Source organism: Lissotriton helveticus, chromosome 7 (assembly GCF_964261635.1).
Source record: "Lissotriton helveticus chromosome 7, aLisHel1.1, whole genome shotgun sequence".
NCBI lineage: Eukaryota > Metazoa > Chordata > Amphibia > Caudata > Salamandridae > Lissotriton > Lissotriton helveticus.
This window is the reverse complement of record NC_136068.1, coordinates 160,000,428-160,014,052: the sequence shown is the minus strand read 5'-3', so window position 1 is coordinate 160,014,052 and position 13,625 is coordinate 160,000,428. Positions and strand designations below refer to the sequence as shown.

The 13,625-nt window shown below is 50.0% G+C and overlaps 1 protein-coding gene across 1 annotated transcript in view; it reads left to right on the top strand.

Annotated features, from left to right (window-relative positions):
* Positions 1-13,625, top strand: part of SLC9A8 (solute carrier family 9 member A8) — a 409,071-nt gene that overhangs the window by 341,165 nt on the left and 54,281 nt on the right. Inside the window, exon 12 of the mRNA XM_078651847.1 lies at positions 7,906-7,988. Within this exon, the coding sequence (XP_078507973.1) occupies positions 7,906-7,988 (83 nt within the window). The remainder of the gene's footprint in view (positions 1-7,905; positions 7,989-13,625) is intronic.

Here is a 13,625-nt window from a genome sequence, read left to right as displayed (position 1 = left end):
TTATGGATTTATTTTGGATTTGTTTTTGCAGTTTTATACCGCATAAACCAGGGCATTAGAACACTTTACATGAGAATGGAAGATTGTAACGAAAGACTATTGAGCATTAGAAACTGTATGAACATAATCAGTACAGTCAGGTTACTGCAGTGCAGCTTAGGTTATGTAGATTGGAACAGTCATTAACCAAAGTGCCTTTGGAATATGAGAGATTTGCATTCCACTAAAAGGTAGCACGAGCTGGGGTCATAGGTGGAGAAGCGTGGCTCAGTGGTTAGAGGCGGCAGACCCGGAAGCTGAGATCAACCGTGGACCAGGGTTCGATTCCCCGCCTCGGCGGGTCTCGGGCTAAAAAATTCCACGGACTTGACAATTCTCGCTCCGGTGCCTACTCGAATCACGGGGTCACACTCTGCAACTCTGGGCAATAGCTTGCTTAATCTCCACTACGGCCCCTCGCGGCGGGATGCCTGGCTTTCACCTTGTGGACACCCTGCCTAGGTTTCTCACGGAATACCAGGACGGGTTCCCTAAGCAAGCGCCAGGATGCCCTTTGGGTGACAGGTTTGCGCTATATAAGTAAGTACACCTACATGTGTAGAGCTGGACTGTTTGTTCCAGATTCTTGTTGCACTGCCATAGTAGGATAGGAGCGCTCTTGCTTGGAAGTGGATGGCTCAACTAGGACGATTTCTAAATTCCTTTGCCCCTATTGGCAAGCTGAGTTTTTCAGTTTATCAGACATGTAGGCAGGTGTGGACATATATATGTGTGAGTGAAACAATCAATCTTACATTGTGCTCTTGCTTGAATGGGGAGCTATTGAATTGTTAAAAGGACACGGGAGGTGTAGTCATGTCTCTTTTACCCAGAAACAAATCAGGTGGCCATGTGAAGCACAGATCTAAGGGCGGACAGCTGAATTGATGATAGACCAGGTACAGGGGCATTTTTGTAGCCCACTTTGAGGATAACTCGTGCCTACACTAGAGGCTTTAAGTCTCTATCAGGATTGAAATGCCTGATGTCCAACATTAGCTATGTGTTCATGGCCCTAGCAGAGATTTGTCTTCATAGTTACAGTGGATTTTTGGAAATACACATCTGGTTTTGGCATTATTTACAATGTCATGTTTGATGTCTAGGTGATAACATTAGTCAATCCAAGCTTGGACAAGAAGGACACATTTATTTTATGAGATTAGATGGAATTGGTGGGGTTTAGTTTTAGATGTTGCTTTGACATCCACTTATGGTTTTTTGGACCTGGTTGTTGGCGGGTAGGTAGATGCCACTCAGGAAGGACATCTTCAGATAAATCTGGGTACAATTTGCATGTTGGTGATAGTGTATACCAGATAATTTGAGGATCTCTCCAAGTGCTGTCACATAGAGTTAAAGAAGAGCAGGGACAGATTAGAGTTCTGTGGAAACCCTTGTGAGAGGCTAACCATGCTAGAAACTGAGACCTCTATTTTAACTACATGAGAGGATTTCACTAAATAGGACAAGACCCAGATGAGAACTGTTCCTCAATGCCCATTTGTTCCTTCAAGACCAACTGTGCAATTCAAATGATGACAGATGAACAGAGTATGTTAGTTCCATTTACTTTCTGCGTCCCAAGGTAGACTGGGGATTGAGACCTATCTTAAGCCTCAGGCGTGTGAATGCCGAAGGACAGGTTTGAAGTACTTACACTGGACCAAGTTCTGTTGCCACAGGATCCAGGGGGCTTTATGGTGTTCTTGGATGACACATATTTTCATGTCCCCATCCTGCTGTCCCACATGTATTCAGGAAAGTTATGCAAGTGCTTGCAGTCATCGTCAGCACGTTGGTGATACACACAATGTCGTACCTGAAAGCACCATCCTAGTAGCTGGTGTAGGTCCACCTGCGTACGTCTTTTTTATTACTTTTCACTCTGGGATTTTCCATCAACAAACCACAGAATCTCCGTCAACCTGTAGCGCTGATTCCCTTCATAGGGACCACCCTGTATACAGTGTCAGAGATGGCATTTCCACTGCAGCATTGAGTGCAGGACATTCTTTCTGGAACCCCAATGTTTCAGGCATGGGTGGTTCTGAAGCTTATCGGTCCTTTGGCCACGGGATTACTGTTAGTGCCTCATGCTTGTTGCTACGTGTGGGCTCTGCAGTGGAATGTTTGGCCTCAGTGGACCCAACACTGGTGGTGCCTGTCAAACAATAGGCTTGTCTTGGATGAAGTAGCCAAAGATCTTCATTGGTGAATGCCAATCCGGTGTGTGGAAGACTGTTTCTTGCCCCTTCCAGAGCTCACAGTTGTGACAGATGCATCATCTCTGAGCTGTGGCTGTCACCTTGATGATATGGAGATTCTAGGGCTCTAATCTTTGATGTAGCAGCAGCATTACATCAGTCTTCTAGACCTGTATGCCAGTCTTCTAAGCCTCAAAGCTCTGTATTCAAGGACATATCTGTTCTGATCCTGACAGACATGACCATGTTATATTGCCAGAAGCATGGATATGTTGGGATCTGTATTCTCTGGCTGAAAGGCCTCCGTTTGCTGGTGGCTGGTCCCTCTTGGGATTTTCTTGACGGCCAGTGACCTGATGCATTCCGTTAGCATTAGGGCAGACAAACTTGCAGGTGACGTCTGGTTCTGGTTCAGAGCGATAACAAAGATTGTTTTGCCTTTTGTGTCTTGGGGTTTTGAGGTTCTGAAGTTTTCTCTGGAACATGTTCTGCTTATGGTGGAATTTGGGCCTTCTCTGAGCTTTCCTTCTGATGCCCCTGAACCTTTGGGTCCTGAAGAAATTCAACATGGACAGTTTGCAGCTATTGCTGTTAGCCCCGCATTGGACCTGGATTGTCTGGTATTCCAATTTGCTGAAACAGAGCATATGCTCTCCACGGCAGTTCCCTCTTTGAGAGGATCTGTTGCTCCAATAGAAAAGCAGAGTCCTGCACTCAAACCTTTGCACTATATGCCGCCATGCGTGGATATTGGGCAGATTTTCTGTGTGGACTTGATTCGTTACCAGAAGTTATGAATGTGATCGTGGTGGCTTGCTGTCCTATCAACAAATCTGTCTATTTGGGTTATCAAATTGAGCTTGTGGCCTTGTGCAAGAACTTATATATCACAAAAAATACTCCAGTGGACCATCCAGTAGTCAATATGGATGGTCTATGCCCTATGTCCACAATCAGGGACAGAACAGGAGAGAAACCTATATATATATGAGGGGGGCCTCTCTAGTGAAAGGATATGCTAATCACACCCATGTGTTTGGGAAAGAGCATCTTCTTGTGCAAGAACTGACACATTGATCCGCTTCGGACTAAATTGTCAGATGTACTCCTGTTTCTTTTAATATTCAAACAGGGTATGCACCTTACAGCAATAGCAACGGTTATTTAGCATTTAGTGTGTTGCCTTACCATTACAGAATATTGACAACAAGGTGATTATTTGTCCAGGTGTGCGTTATCTCCATAAAAATGTATGCTTAGCGAAAGTGGGCATTGCGATGGACTGCTTTATTCTTGGGTCTGATTGGTGCTCCCTTACAGATCTTATGCTAGGCCAAAAGGAATCCCTTTGTTCAAACTAACTGGGGAGAACTACTCGGGAGTCGGATGTACTCCTGTTTGTTCTGTTTTCGGTCCAGCAAAGTCTTTCTGTGGGCACTGTTGTCAGCCTCTCTTCATCCAGTGGTGTGGAAAAAATGGTGATAAACTGACATCAGCACGCAGGGGTGGCGGCTTTGTGTCATCACATTAGGAGGCCGTGCAGAGTGGATGAATATTCCAAAGGTGTCACCTTCCTCCAATGGGAGGATTCAAACGGTGACGAATCTGTGATTACATGAGAGTATTGACCAGAAAGTGTCACTGAAGGGAAGAAATGTGTTCTTTTTCTAGGCAACATGGGCAGGTGAGGCAAAACCTGAGCTCAGCCCCTTCCATAGGGTACAATTGTGTCCTTGTATGTCTGATAAAAAATCTGTTATCCTAGATGCCTGTTTTGATGGATTCTGAGCTCTGTTGATGTAAAATCCTACACTTGAAGGGGAATAAACAAACCAGTTGTCTTCAAGACTCGATAGAGCTAGTAGGTTAAAGGCAAAGAGTGCATGTGAAAGCTTAAGAGTGTTAGTGATAAGTCAGAAAGTGAGTAAGAGAGTCTTAACATGAGTGAAAGAGTAAGTTTGAGGGAGGGAGTAAATTTGATAGGCATGATGCCTGAGAGTGGTTAAGAGCACAGATGTCTCAACAGTGTAAACAGGAGCAACTCCACCAGTTTTGAAAAGTTGGTTTAGCAATGAAAAACTGCTTTCAACCTTAAGTTCGCATGATGGAGATGGCTATCCGCAACAACTTGTTTGGGAGTAGGAGTGTAGCCTAACAAGAGGCTGAGACTGCTCTCGGGATACGACTGAACTCAGAGTCAGTGGGCTAGGGACAGATTGCAGTGCATGGAGGCAAAAACCTGATAACATAGCTTCAGTCTCCTTGGATCTGCTACTGGACTCTCAGTATTAAACATCTATTGACTGTTACTGGTAATGAGGCAACAATGACCTCAGTCTGAGTGCTGTACTGAAGACACTGTGTATGAGACTGGAACACAGCGATTAAGATATTGATGGGTGAGATTGAGAGAATTATGTTGTTTAGCACACTTTACTTGCTCTGCGTCTCTAGGAATAGTAACTGAATGGTTGTAATCCTGGTAGCTCTGTATGGCCTGTTTTGTTTTATTTGTTAGGTAGTTTTTACTGCCAACAGCAAGTTGTTTCTCTTCACTGTTCAATCGACACTGTAACATTTAAGTGCACAGAAATTCCAATGTGCCGGAAATTACTTGGTAGTATTTCTGATGGATGCATTTTCCTACTAAATTAATTCTGATGAACACTTTCTTTGGCATAATCCATTTGATAGCCATTACATCGCCAGTCACAACATATTTGATGGATGATATTTCTCTTGATTTTTAGCCATGGCGTAATGTCCCAGAAATGCATGATTTGTCCTGTGCCACAAACATGTTCAACTTTACATCTGGTACAAAAGGGGGTGGTGATGGACGGAGCATCTGAACCAATCAAACACTCACACCCAGTCAAAAGATCTGGGTTTAATCCATCACCGTTCTTTAGCCCACTCTGCCACCCCAGTTCAGACATGGCCTTATGCAAATCAGTCTGACCCTGTGCCTCATGGGAACAGTCCAGCCCGAACTGCCAAGCCATGCCTTCCCTGGACCGGAAACAAGCTTCCGAGGACCGGTTTCTGGCATTACAGCCGTCTTCAGCCCGGCTTGCTTGAATCCAGTGGCAAAGTGAGCAAGGGACTCAAGTCTGAGCATACCCTGCCACACTTATGGCGGCCAAAGCGGTACAAAAGGGGGTGGTGATGGACGGAGCATCTGAACCAATCAAACACTCACACCCAGTCAAAAGATCTGGGTTTAATCCATCACCGTTCTTTAGCCCACTCTGCCACCCCAGTTCAGACATGGCCATATGCAAATCAGTCTGACCCTGTGCCTCATGGGAACAGTCCTGCCGAACTGCCAAGCCATGCCTTTCCTGGACCGGAAACAAGCTTCCCAGGACCGGTTTCTGGCATTACAGCCGTCTTCAGCCCGGCTTGCTTGAATCCAGTGGCAAAATGAGCAAGGGACTCACGTCTGAGCATACCCTGCCACACTTATGGCGGCCAAAGCGGTACAAAAGGGGGTGGTGATGGACGGAGCATCTGAACCAATCAAACACTCACACCCAGTCAAAAGATCTGGGTTTAATCCATCACGTTCTTTAGCCCACTCTGCCACCCCAGTTCAGACATGGCCATATGCAAATCAGTCTGACCCTGTGCCTCATGGGAACAGTCCTGCCGAACTGCCAAGCCATGCCTTCCCTGGACCGGAAACAAGCTTCCCAGGACCGGTTTCTGGCATTACAGCCGTCTTCAGCCCAGCTTGCTTGAATCCAGCGGCAAAGTGAGCAAGGGACTCACGTCTGAACATACCCTGCCACACTTATGGCGGCCAAAGCGGTACAAAAGGGGGTGGTGATGGACGGAGCATCTGAACCAATCAAACACTCACACCCAGTCAAAAGATCTGGGTTTAATCCATCACCGTTCTTTAGCCCACTCTGCCACCCCAGTTCAGACATGGCCATATGCAAATCAGTCTGACCCTGTGCCTCATGGGAACAGTCCAGCCCGAACTGCCAAGCCATGCCTTCCCTGGACCAGAAACAAGCTTCTGAGGGCCGGTTTCTGGCATTACAGCCGTCTTCAGCCCGGCTTGCTTGAATCTAGTGGCAAAGTGAGCAAGGGACTCACGTCTGAGCATACCCTGCCACACTTATGGCGGCCAAAGCGGTACAAAAGGGGATGGTGATGGACGGAGCATCTGAACCAATCAAACACTCACACCCAGTCAAAAGATCTGGGTTTAATCCATCACCGTTCTTTAGCCCACTCTGCCACCCCAGTTCAGACATGGCCATATGCAAATCAGTCTGACCCTGTGCCTCATGGGAACAGTCCAGCCCGAACTGCCAAGCCATGCCTTCCCTGGACCGGAAACAAGCTTCCGAGGACCGGTTTCTGGCATTACAGCCGTCTTCTACCCGGCTTGCTTGAATCCACAAGTTTGGCAGGGTATGCTCAGACGTGAGTCCCTTGCTCGCTTTGCCACAGGACTGTTCCCATGAGGCACAGGGTCAGACTGATTTGCATATGGCCATGTCTGAACTGGGGTGGCAGAGTGGGCTAAAGAACGGTGATGGATTAAACCCAGATCTTTTGACTGGGTGTGAGTGTTTGATTGGTTCAGATGCTCCGTCCATCACCACCCCCTTTTGTACCGCTTTTGGCCGCCATAAGTGTGGCAGGGTATGCTCAGACGTGAGTCCCTTGCTTGCTTTGCCACTGGATTCAGGCAAGCCTGGCTGAAGACGGCTTTAATGCCAGAAACCGGTCCTGGGAAGCTTGTTTCCGGTCCGGGAAGGCATGGCTTGGCAGTTCGGGCTGGACTGTTTCCCATGAGGCACAGGGTCCGACTGATTTGCATATGGCCATGTCTGAACTGGGGTGGCAGAGTGGGCTAAAGAACGGTGATGGATTAAACCCAGATCTTTTGACTGGGTGTGAGTGTTTGATTGGTTCAGATGCTCCGTCCATCACCACCCCCTTTTGTACAACTTTACATCTGAGCAGCATTTGCACTCTACAAATAAAGAATCAAAAGCTATATAAAGATGTTTATTACCTTAGACCATCAATATTTCTGGATGTAATGGCTTATCTTGAAATAGTGCATTATTTCATAAACGACGCAATCCTCTCCAGAAGTGGTGTAACCCTACGTAGGTGGAATAATATTATTTACATATTTACTTTTTTAGCCAATTTATTTTTAAAAAAATGAAAGCATTGCTGCCACGTGGTCAACCTTAGAAGAAGTGACACTTCCACAGTCGCATTGTGACTACTGATCAATTTTATTTATACATTTTATTTATACTCAGAAAAATATATACACAGACTCTGCACTGCTGCACACAAAATAAAATAATTAGATGGAGCATTGTAATGTCCATATTGATTCTAGATGTGCCTTCTGAAGTCTGACATTTACCTTTTAGTTTCCCCTGTCGTCTTGATCATTTATCCTCATCAAGTACAATGTTCCACTACTTCCTATTTTGCTTTAGCTGCCTAATATTTAGCTTCTATTTGTGGACTTTGTTCATCACACATATTCATGCATAGGACAGCCCGAGTCCACCAAAGAGTTTGTTGAAGTTGATGTTATATAAGTCTGTGCAACCTCTATACACCAGTGATTATATGTATAATAAACAATGTTTATCTGTGTTTTTCTCTCCAGAAACTTGTGTGTTCGCATTTCTCGGCCTCTCGATTTTTAGCTTTCCCCATAAGTTTGAAATTTCCTTTGTCATCTGGTGCATTGTGAGTATTTTTCTCAAGTTAAACAAGTTTAAAATAACAAACATTAACATGTAGAATCATAGATTTTATAAAAGTATGTCTATTACCTTGTTTGGCTAAAGCAAATGTAGTTCACTGAAATTTAAAAAATGTCCTACGAATGTTTTTCAGATAGAAATGTTAATGTCGTTTGCCTAAACTATTTATGAGACTGTTACTGCAACCACTACTAAGTTATTTACCGGAAAACATTTTTAAAAAGTAGCACATGGTTTGAATGTCTTCACTGTGATCCGCTACCATTATTGCCATTACAACTATATGTAGAATTATGAAACAATTTATCTTTTCTCAGTGTTAAAAATAAAACGAACCATGATCTATTGCTTGGGCACAACTGTGTTGCAGTTGTGCCCATAACACATATTAAAATATAGGTTGTTGGGGGCGTGGCCAAGATGGCGGCGGAGTAGGACGTGTCTCCGAGTCCCTCCGACGCCTTGGCCCTAATAGCATTGTGAAGCACCTCCCTGGGCCTTGCCCTCCTGTGGGACGACTTGAGGAAGCTGCGCGCTGCAGCGGGGACCCGATTGGCGATTCTCCGATCTCTCCCGGTGCTCGGAGCGTGGAGATCGGTGCTGCGGCCTGTCTATTGGGCGCGTGGTGCGGCGGTGGGAGCATCTGCCCGGCTTTGCCGCCTGGGTTCTGCTACCAGTGCCTGGTGTGGTTCCGTGGCTGTTGGATTCGGACGGAGGGGGTGCGGCGCTGGTGCCGTGCCGGCCGCGGCTGGGGCGCCCCGCCTGGAGGACCGGCTCTGCAGCCGAGGACGAGAGGAGATGGAGGCAGACTCTACCTGAGCCCGAGGCTTTGAGGCCTGTACGGAGAGGTGGCGGCGGGGCGGGACACTGCTGGAGCCCCCCGCTGGGCGTTGCCGCTTGGAGTCTGCTGAGTGCAGAGAGTGGAACGGAAGACCGCCCCCCCCCCCCAGGGGCATCTACCACCTTGGGCCGCCTCCTGAGAACTGTGAGCAACTTGGAGCATAAACCCCACAAGCGGCCTGGCCCGATTATAGGCCTAAGCGACCCGCTCCCCGGGGGCCTATCTGAGAGAGGTCCTTTTCACCGCATCTGAAGGTGGTGGCGGTGACTCGGGCGCTTGGTGCGGCGCCTCCGGTTGCGTGGAGGAATCTGGGGGGGCCGGAGTGCCGATTTGTACCTTGAGAGGGCCCCATCGAAGACGCAGCTAGGACGCGGGGCTCATCGGAGGGTGAGACCACTGCGAGAGGACCGGCGGAATGTGCGTGAGGGGCCAGGTGGAGATGGGCCTTGTCGCGACCCGGACTTCCGCACTAATCGAGCCGGGGGTTCCCCGGCCTGGCGAGGCCTCCCCCTTATAGACCCAGAGTGCGAACTGTTGGAGAGAGAGTCGGCTGGGGGCCCCTGTGTTGCCCTTGGCGCCCCCCTGCCCCCGGGGCTAGCTTCATACCGCCACCTGCGTGAGCCACAGCATCGCCACCTGGGTCCTGCGGGCGGTGGCCTGTGGTGCCCCCCCCCCCTCCTGCAGACGGTAGCCGCGATCGCCTGGGCGGGATCGCTTGGGCGGCGGAGGGTTGCCTTGAGGACCCCACTGTGCTACCTTGAGACTGGGAAAAAAGCGACGCCCCGTGGCGGCTCTGGGGGATCTGCACCAGCAGCAAGGAATCGGCTGATCTGACACTCTGCCTGGCTGGAGTGGTACGACAGGGACGGCGCGATGTCCTCCAAACCCCGTAAGGAAAAGCCAGGCAGGGACGGCCCGCCGAGGGGGGCCCAGCAGACAGCATCGCCGGGTCCCAGTGCCTCGCCCAGACAAAAGGACGATGACGCACCCGCCACTAAGGCTTTCATGTTGGAACTTTCTTCTGCCATAAAGGAGGACATCTCCGAACTCCGCTCCCAGCTCGCTTCCGATCTCCGTGAGGTGAGGAGGGATGTAGATGGCATTGGCGAGCGAGTGGCCACACTGGAGGATCATGATCTAGGGATGGCCGGCGAAGTGCACCAACTCCAGTAAGATGTACTCCGGCTCACAGAGCAGAATCTGGACCTCCAGGCCCACGCAGAGGACTTGGAGAATAGATCCCGCCTGAACAACATCCGCATCCGAGCCGTGCCCTGGGACGGTGAAGCTGGAGATCTTACGGGGCTGCTTCCTACAGATCCTGGGAGAGGATGACCTTCATGAAATCCGTATGGACTGGGTCCATAGAGTTGGTCTGCCGAGGGGCACGGGGGCTCCACCACCTGACATCCTGGTGTGCGTCCACGACTTCCAACTGAAGGAGCGCATTCTTCGGAAAGCCCGAGTGATTTCTTCTGTGCAATTTCGGGACCATCGTCCCCAACTGTTCCAGGACCTGGCGGCCTCGACGCTCCAGAAGAGGTGGGACTTTAGGCCAGTGACGGCCTTCTTGCGCGACCAGAATGTGGCCTAGTCCTGGGGCCATCCTTTTTGCCTTATCTTCAGATGGCAGAATAGGTTGGTTCAAGTCAGATCCCTGAAGGATGCTAAAGACCTCCTGGGCCTGAATGATGATGCCCCTGCCCCGAGTGGAGGGGACTCTCCATCGAGACGGCGACGGCGCTCCCCATCCTGGCGAAGAATAGGTCGGCCTGCTACATCGGGGGGACCGGACCCATCGGTCAGCCTGCAGGAGAGGGGTGCAGCTGTTGCCTCTGTGGCAACGGTGACGGTGATGCCTTCGCAAGATAGCTCTGGAGCGGCCTGAGCCCGGGGAGGAAGATGGGCTGGCGTCGGAGGGGCAACTCCCTTTCAGGTACCGTGGGTATTTATGTACTTTTGGGAAGACACCCCCGTCCGGAGTTCTAGGGGGACAATAACTGTTCTCTGAGGGTATCAACGGTCGTCCATAATTTGGGACTATCAATCCCTCAGATCTGCACTGTTTGCTTCTTTTTGAGACTCTTCATTGCTTTGTTTAGCCGTGATGTTTTGCTGTTAAGTCTCTTGGGTCGGGGAAGGGGGAGGGGGCTTGGGTGGTTTGTTGGGGGGAGGGGGATTGGGGGTTGGGGGGGCAGTGGTGGTGGCCAAGGTGTGTGGGTGTATACAGTTTCCAGTTTGCAGTATGATGGGCGTATGCGTTCTGACCGACTAGGGTGGAGTTCTGGGGCACTGAGGGACGGCTGTGACGAGACTGCTGCTTTGATGACTGCGTGGTGCTGTTGTCCTGGTGCGGGTGGGGGAGGAGACGTGGGCTGGAGTCATGGCTGCGGGGGGTCGGATTGTGGGGGGTGGGGAGGCTGGGGGAAGGATGAGGAGGGGACCATGTTGTTGGACGAGGTACGAAGTCCTGGATCCTATTCTGTGTAAGGGTGCTTATTGTTGTGCACTACTGCAATCCGGACGATAGCGTGGCTGGAGGGAGGGAGTTGAGCCACTTGGTATGTGCCTGCTGGTGGAGAGAGAGGGGGTCACTGCTTTGTAATGCCGATCACTATAGAAACTTGGAATGTGAAGGGTTTGAATTCCCCACAGAAACGCCAGAAAGTCTGGACATATATAAATGATCATCAGTTAGATGTGGTGGGCCTTCAGGAGACCCACCTAGCGCGCAGGGACGAGACCCGCCTTAAACATAAGCAGTTTCCCCTTATTTACAGATCGTCTGCCCCCACCAAGCATAGAGGAGTGGCCCTTCTCTTCCGCTCTGTCCTCCACTTCCAGCCCTTGGGTGTGCGTGGCGATAAGGAGGGCCGCTGGCTCATGGTTAAAGGCCTGCTTCATGGCAAATTGTGCAAGTTTTTAGTTTTGTATGCTCCGAATGTGGGCCAAAATGGATATATTCAGTACCTGTTGCAAAAGTTGGAGGACTTTGTCGAGAGGGCCCTATTTGTGATGGGGGACTTTAATCTGGTCTGGAATAGGGAGTTGGATAGCTCTCACCACCAGAGGTCCGATACTGGTCTGTTCTCCGCTGAGACGCAGCGGCTGATCGGTGACATGGGACTAGTGGACGGCTGGCGTTTTGTCCATCCCCATTCTCGGGACTTTACCTTCTTCTCCCATGTCCACCACTCTTATTTTTTTAAGTCGATTCCTTAGAGGAGACGTCCGCGAAGCCAGAATCTTCCCGCTTTCGGTTTCTGAACACAGCTTGCTCGCTCTTTGCCTCCACTGGTCGGCAGGGGGTGACGGCCAATGCAAGTGGTACTTCCCGGCCTCTCTTGTCCGAGATGAGTCCTCATGTAAGGAACTACGCAAGGCCATTCGTGAGTTCTTTGTTCTCAACCCAGTGCAAGATATGTCAGTATTTAACACGTGGGACTCCTTTAAGGCGACTCTGAGGGGCACCTGCTTAGCCCTCAATGCTAACCTTAATAAATTGCGGAGGAAGGAACGTGAGGAATTGGAAAGGGAGCTCTTCGCTCTTGAACAGGCACATAAACAAAACCCTACCAGGCTGACACTTCGCCCTCTGACGGCAGTCAGGGGGAAACTGAGGGCTCACTATAATAACAGAGCGGAGTTTACCCTGCTGAAATTGCGCCACCTCTCCTATTCCCAAGGGAACAAAGTAGGGAAACACTTAGCTCGACAACTCCGAGACAAAAGAGTGAAGGAATACATAGGGGGTATCCGAGATACAACAGGGACTGTGCAGCACTGCGACAAGGACAAGGCTGACCTTTTCGGTGACTTCTACGCCTCGCTCTATGCGGGAGATGCCCTTGACCCCGAGAAACAACGAGGCTTCCTAAGCGCCCTCCCACTCCCCCAGGTCTTCACAGAGTGGAATGAGTTACTCGCGGCCCCTTTCACTAGAGAAGAGGTCTTGGGAGCCATTAAGGCTTTGAAACCCCATAATGCGCCTGGGACGGATGGCTATACGGCTCTTTTCTATCAGGCCTTTGCCACAGAGTTAGGCGACTTTCTGGTGCACCTTTTTAATGGCATGGCTGAGGCCAGGGAAACGTCGGGATCCATGGCTGAGGCCTTAATTTCGGTTATTCCCAACCCGGGGAAGGACCCATCTAAATGCTCCTCATATAGACCAATAGCCCTTCTCAATCTTGATGCCAAGCTGTATTCCTCCATCATTGCGAATAGGCTCCATGACCTGATGCCAGCACTCATTCACCCTGACCAGTCTGGGTTCATTAAGGGATGCCAGACTCACGATAATACCAGAAGGGTGATACACCTAATAGAGAAGGCTAATAGATTCAAGATTCCGGCGGTCCTGGAGGGCCTTGATGCAGAAAAGGCCTTCGACCGGGTGGACTGGGGCTTCTTGTTCCACACCCTGTCGGCCTTTGGCTTCTCAGCTAAACTCCTATCGATGGTCCGGGCAAACTATAGCAGCCCCCGCTCTAGAGTAGCGGTTAATGGCCACCTGTCGGCATTTTTCTCGCATTCACGAGGCACCAGGCAGGGCTGCCCCCTCTCCCCCCTGCTCTTCGCCCTGAGCATTGAGCCGTTAGCATTAGCCATACGGGAGCACCAGGAGATTCATGGCATTCCCTTCACGGGGGAGCAACACAAGATTACCTTGTTCGCTGATGACGTTCTCCTTTCCCTTGTGGACCCAGCGCAATCCCTTCCGCACGTCCAGGACGCTTTGTCGCGCTACGAGGAGGAGGCAGGCTTTAGGATTAACTG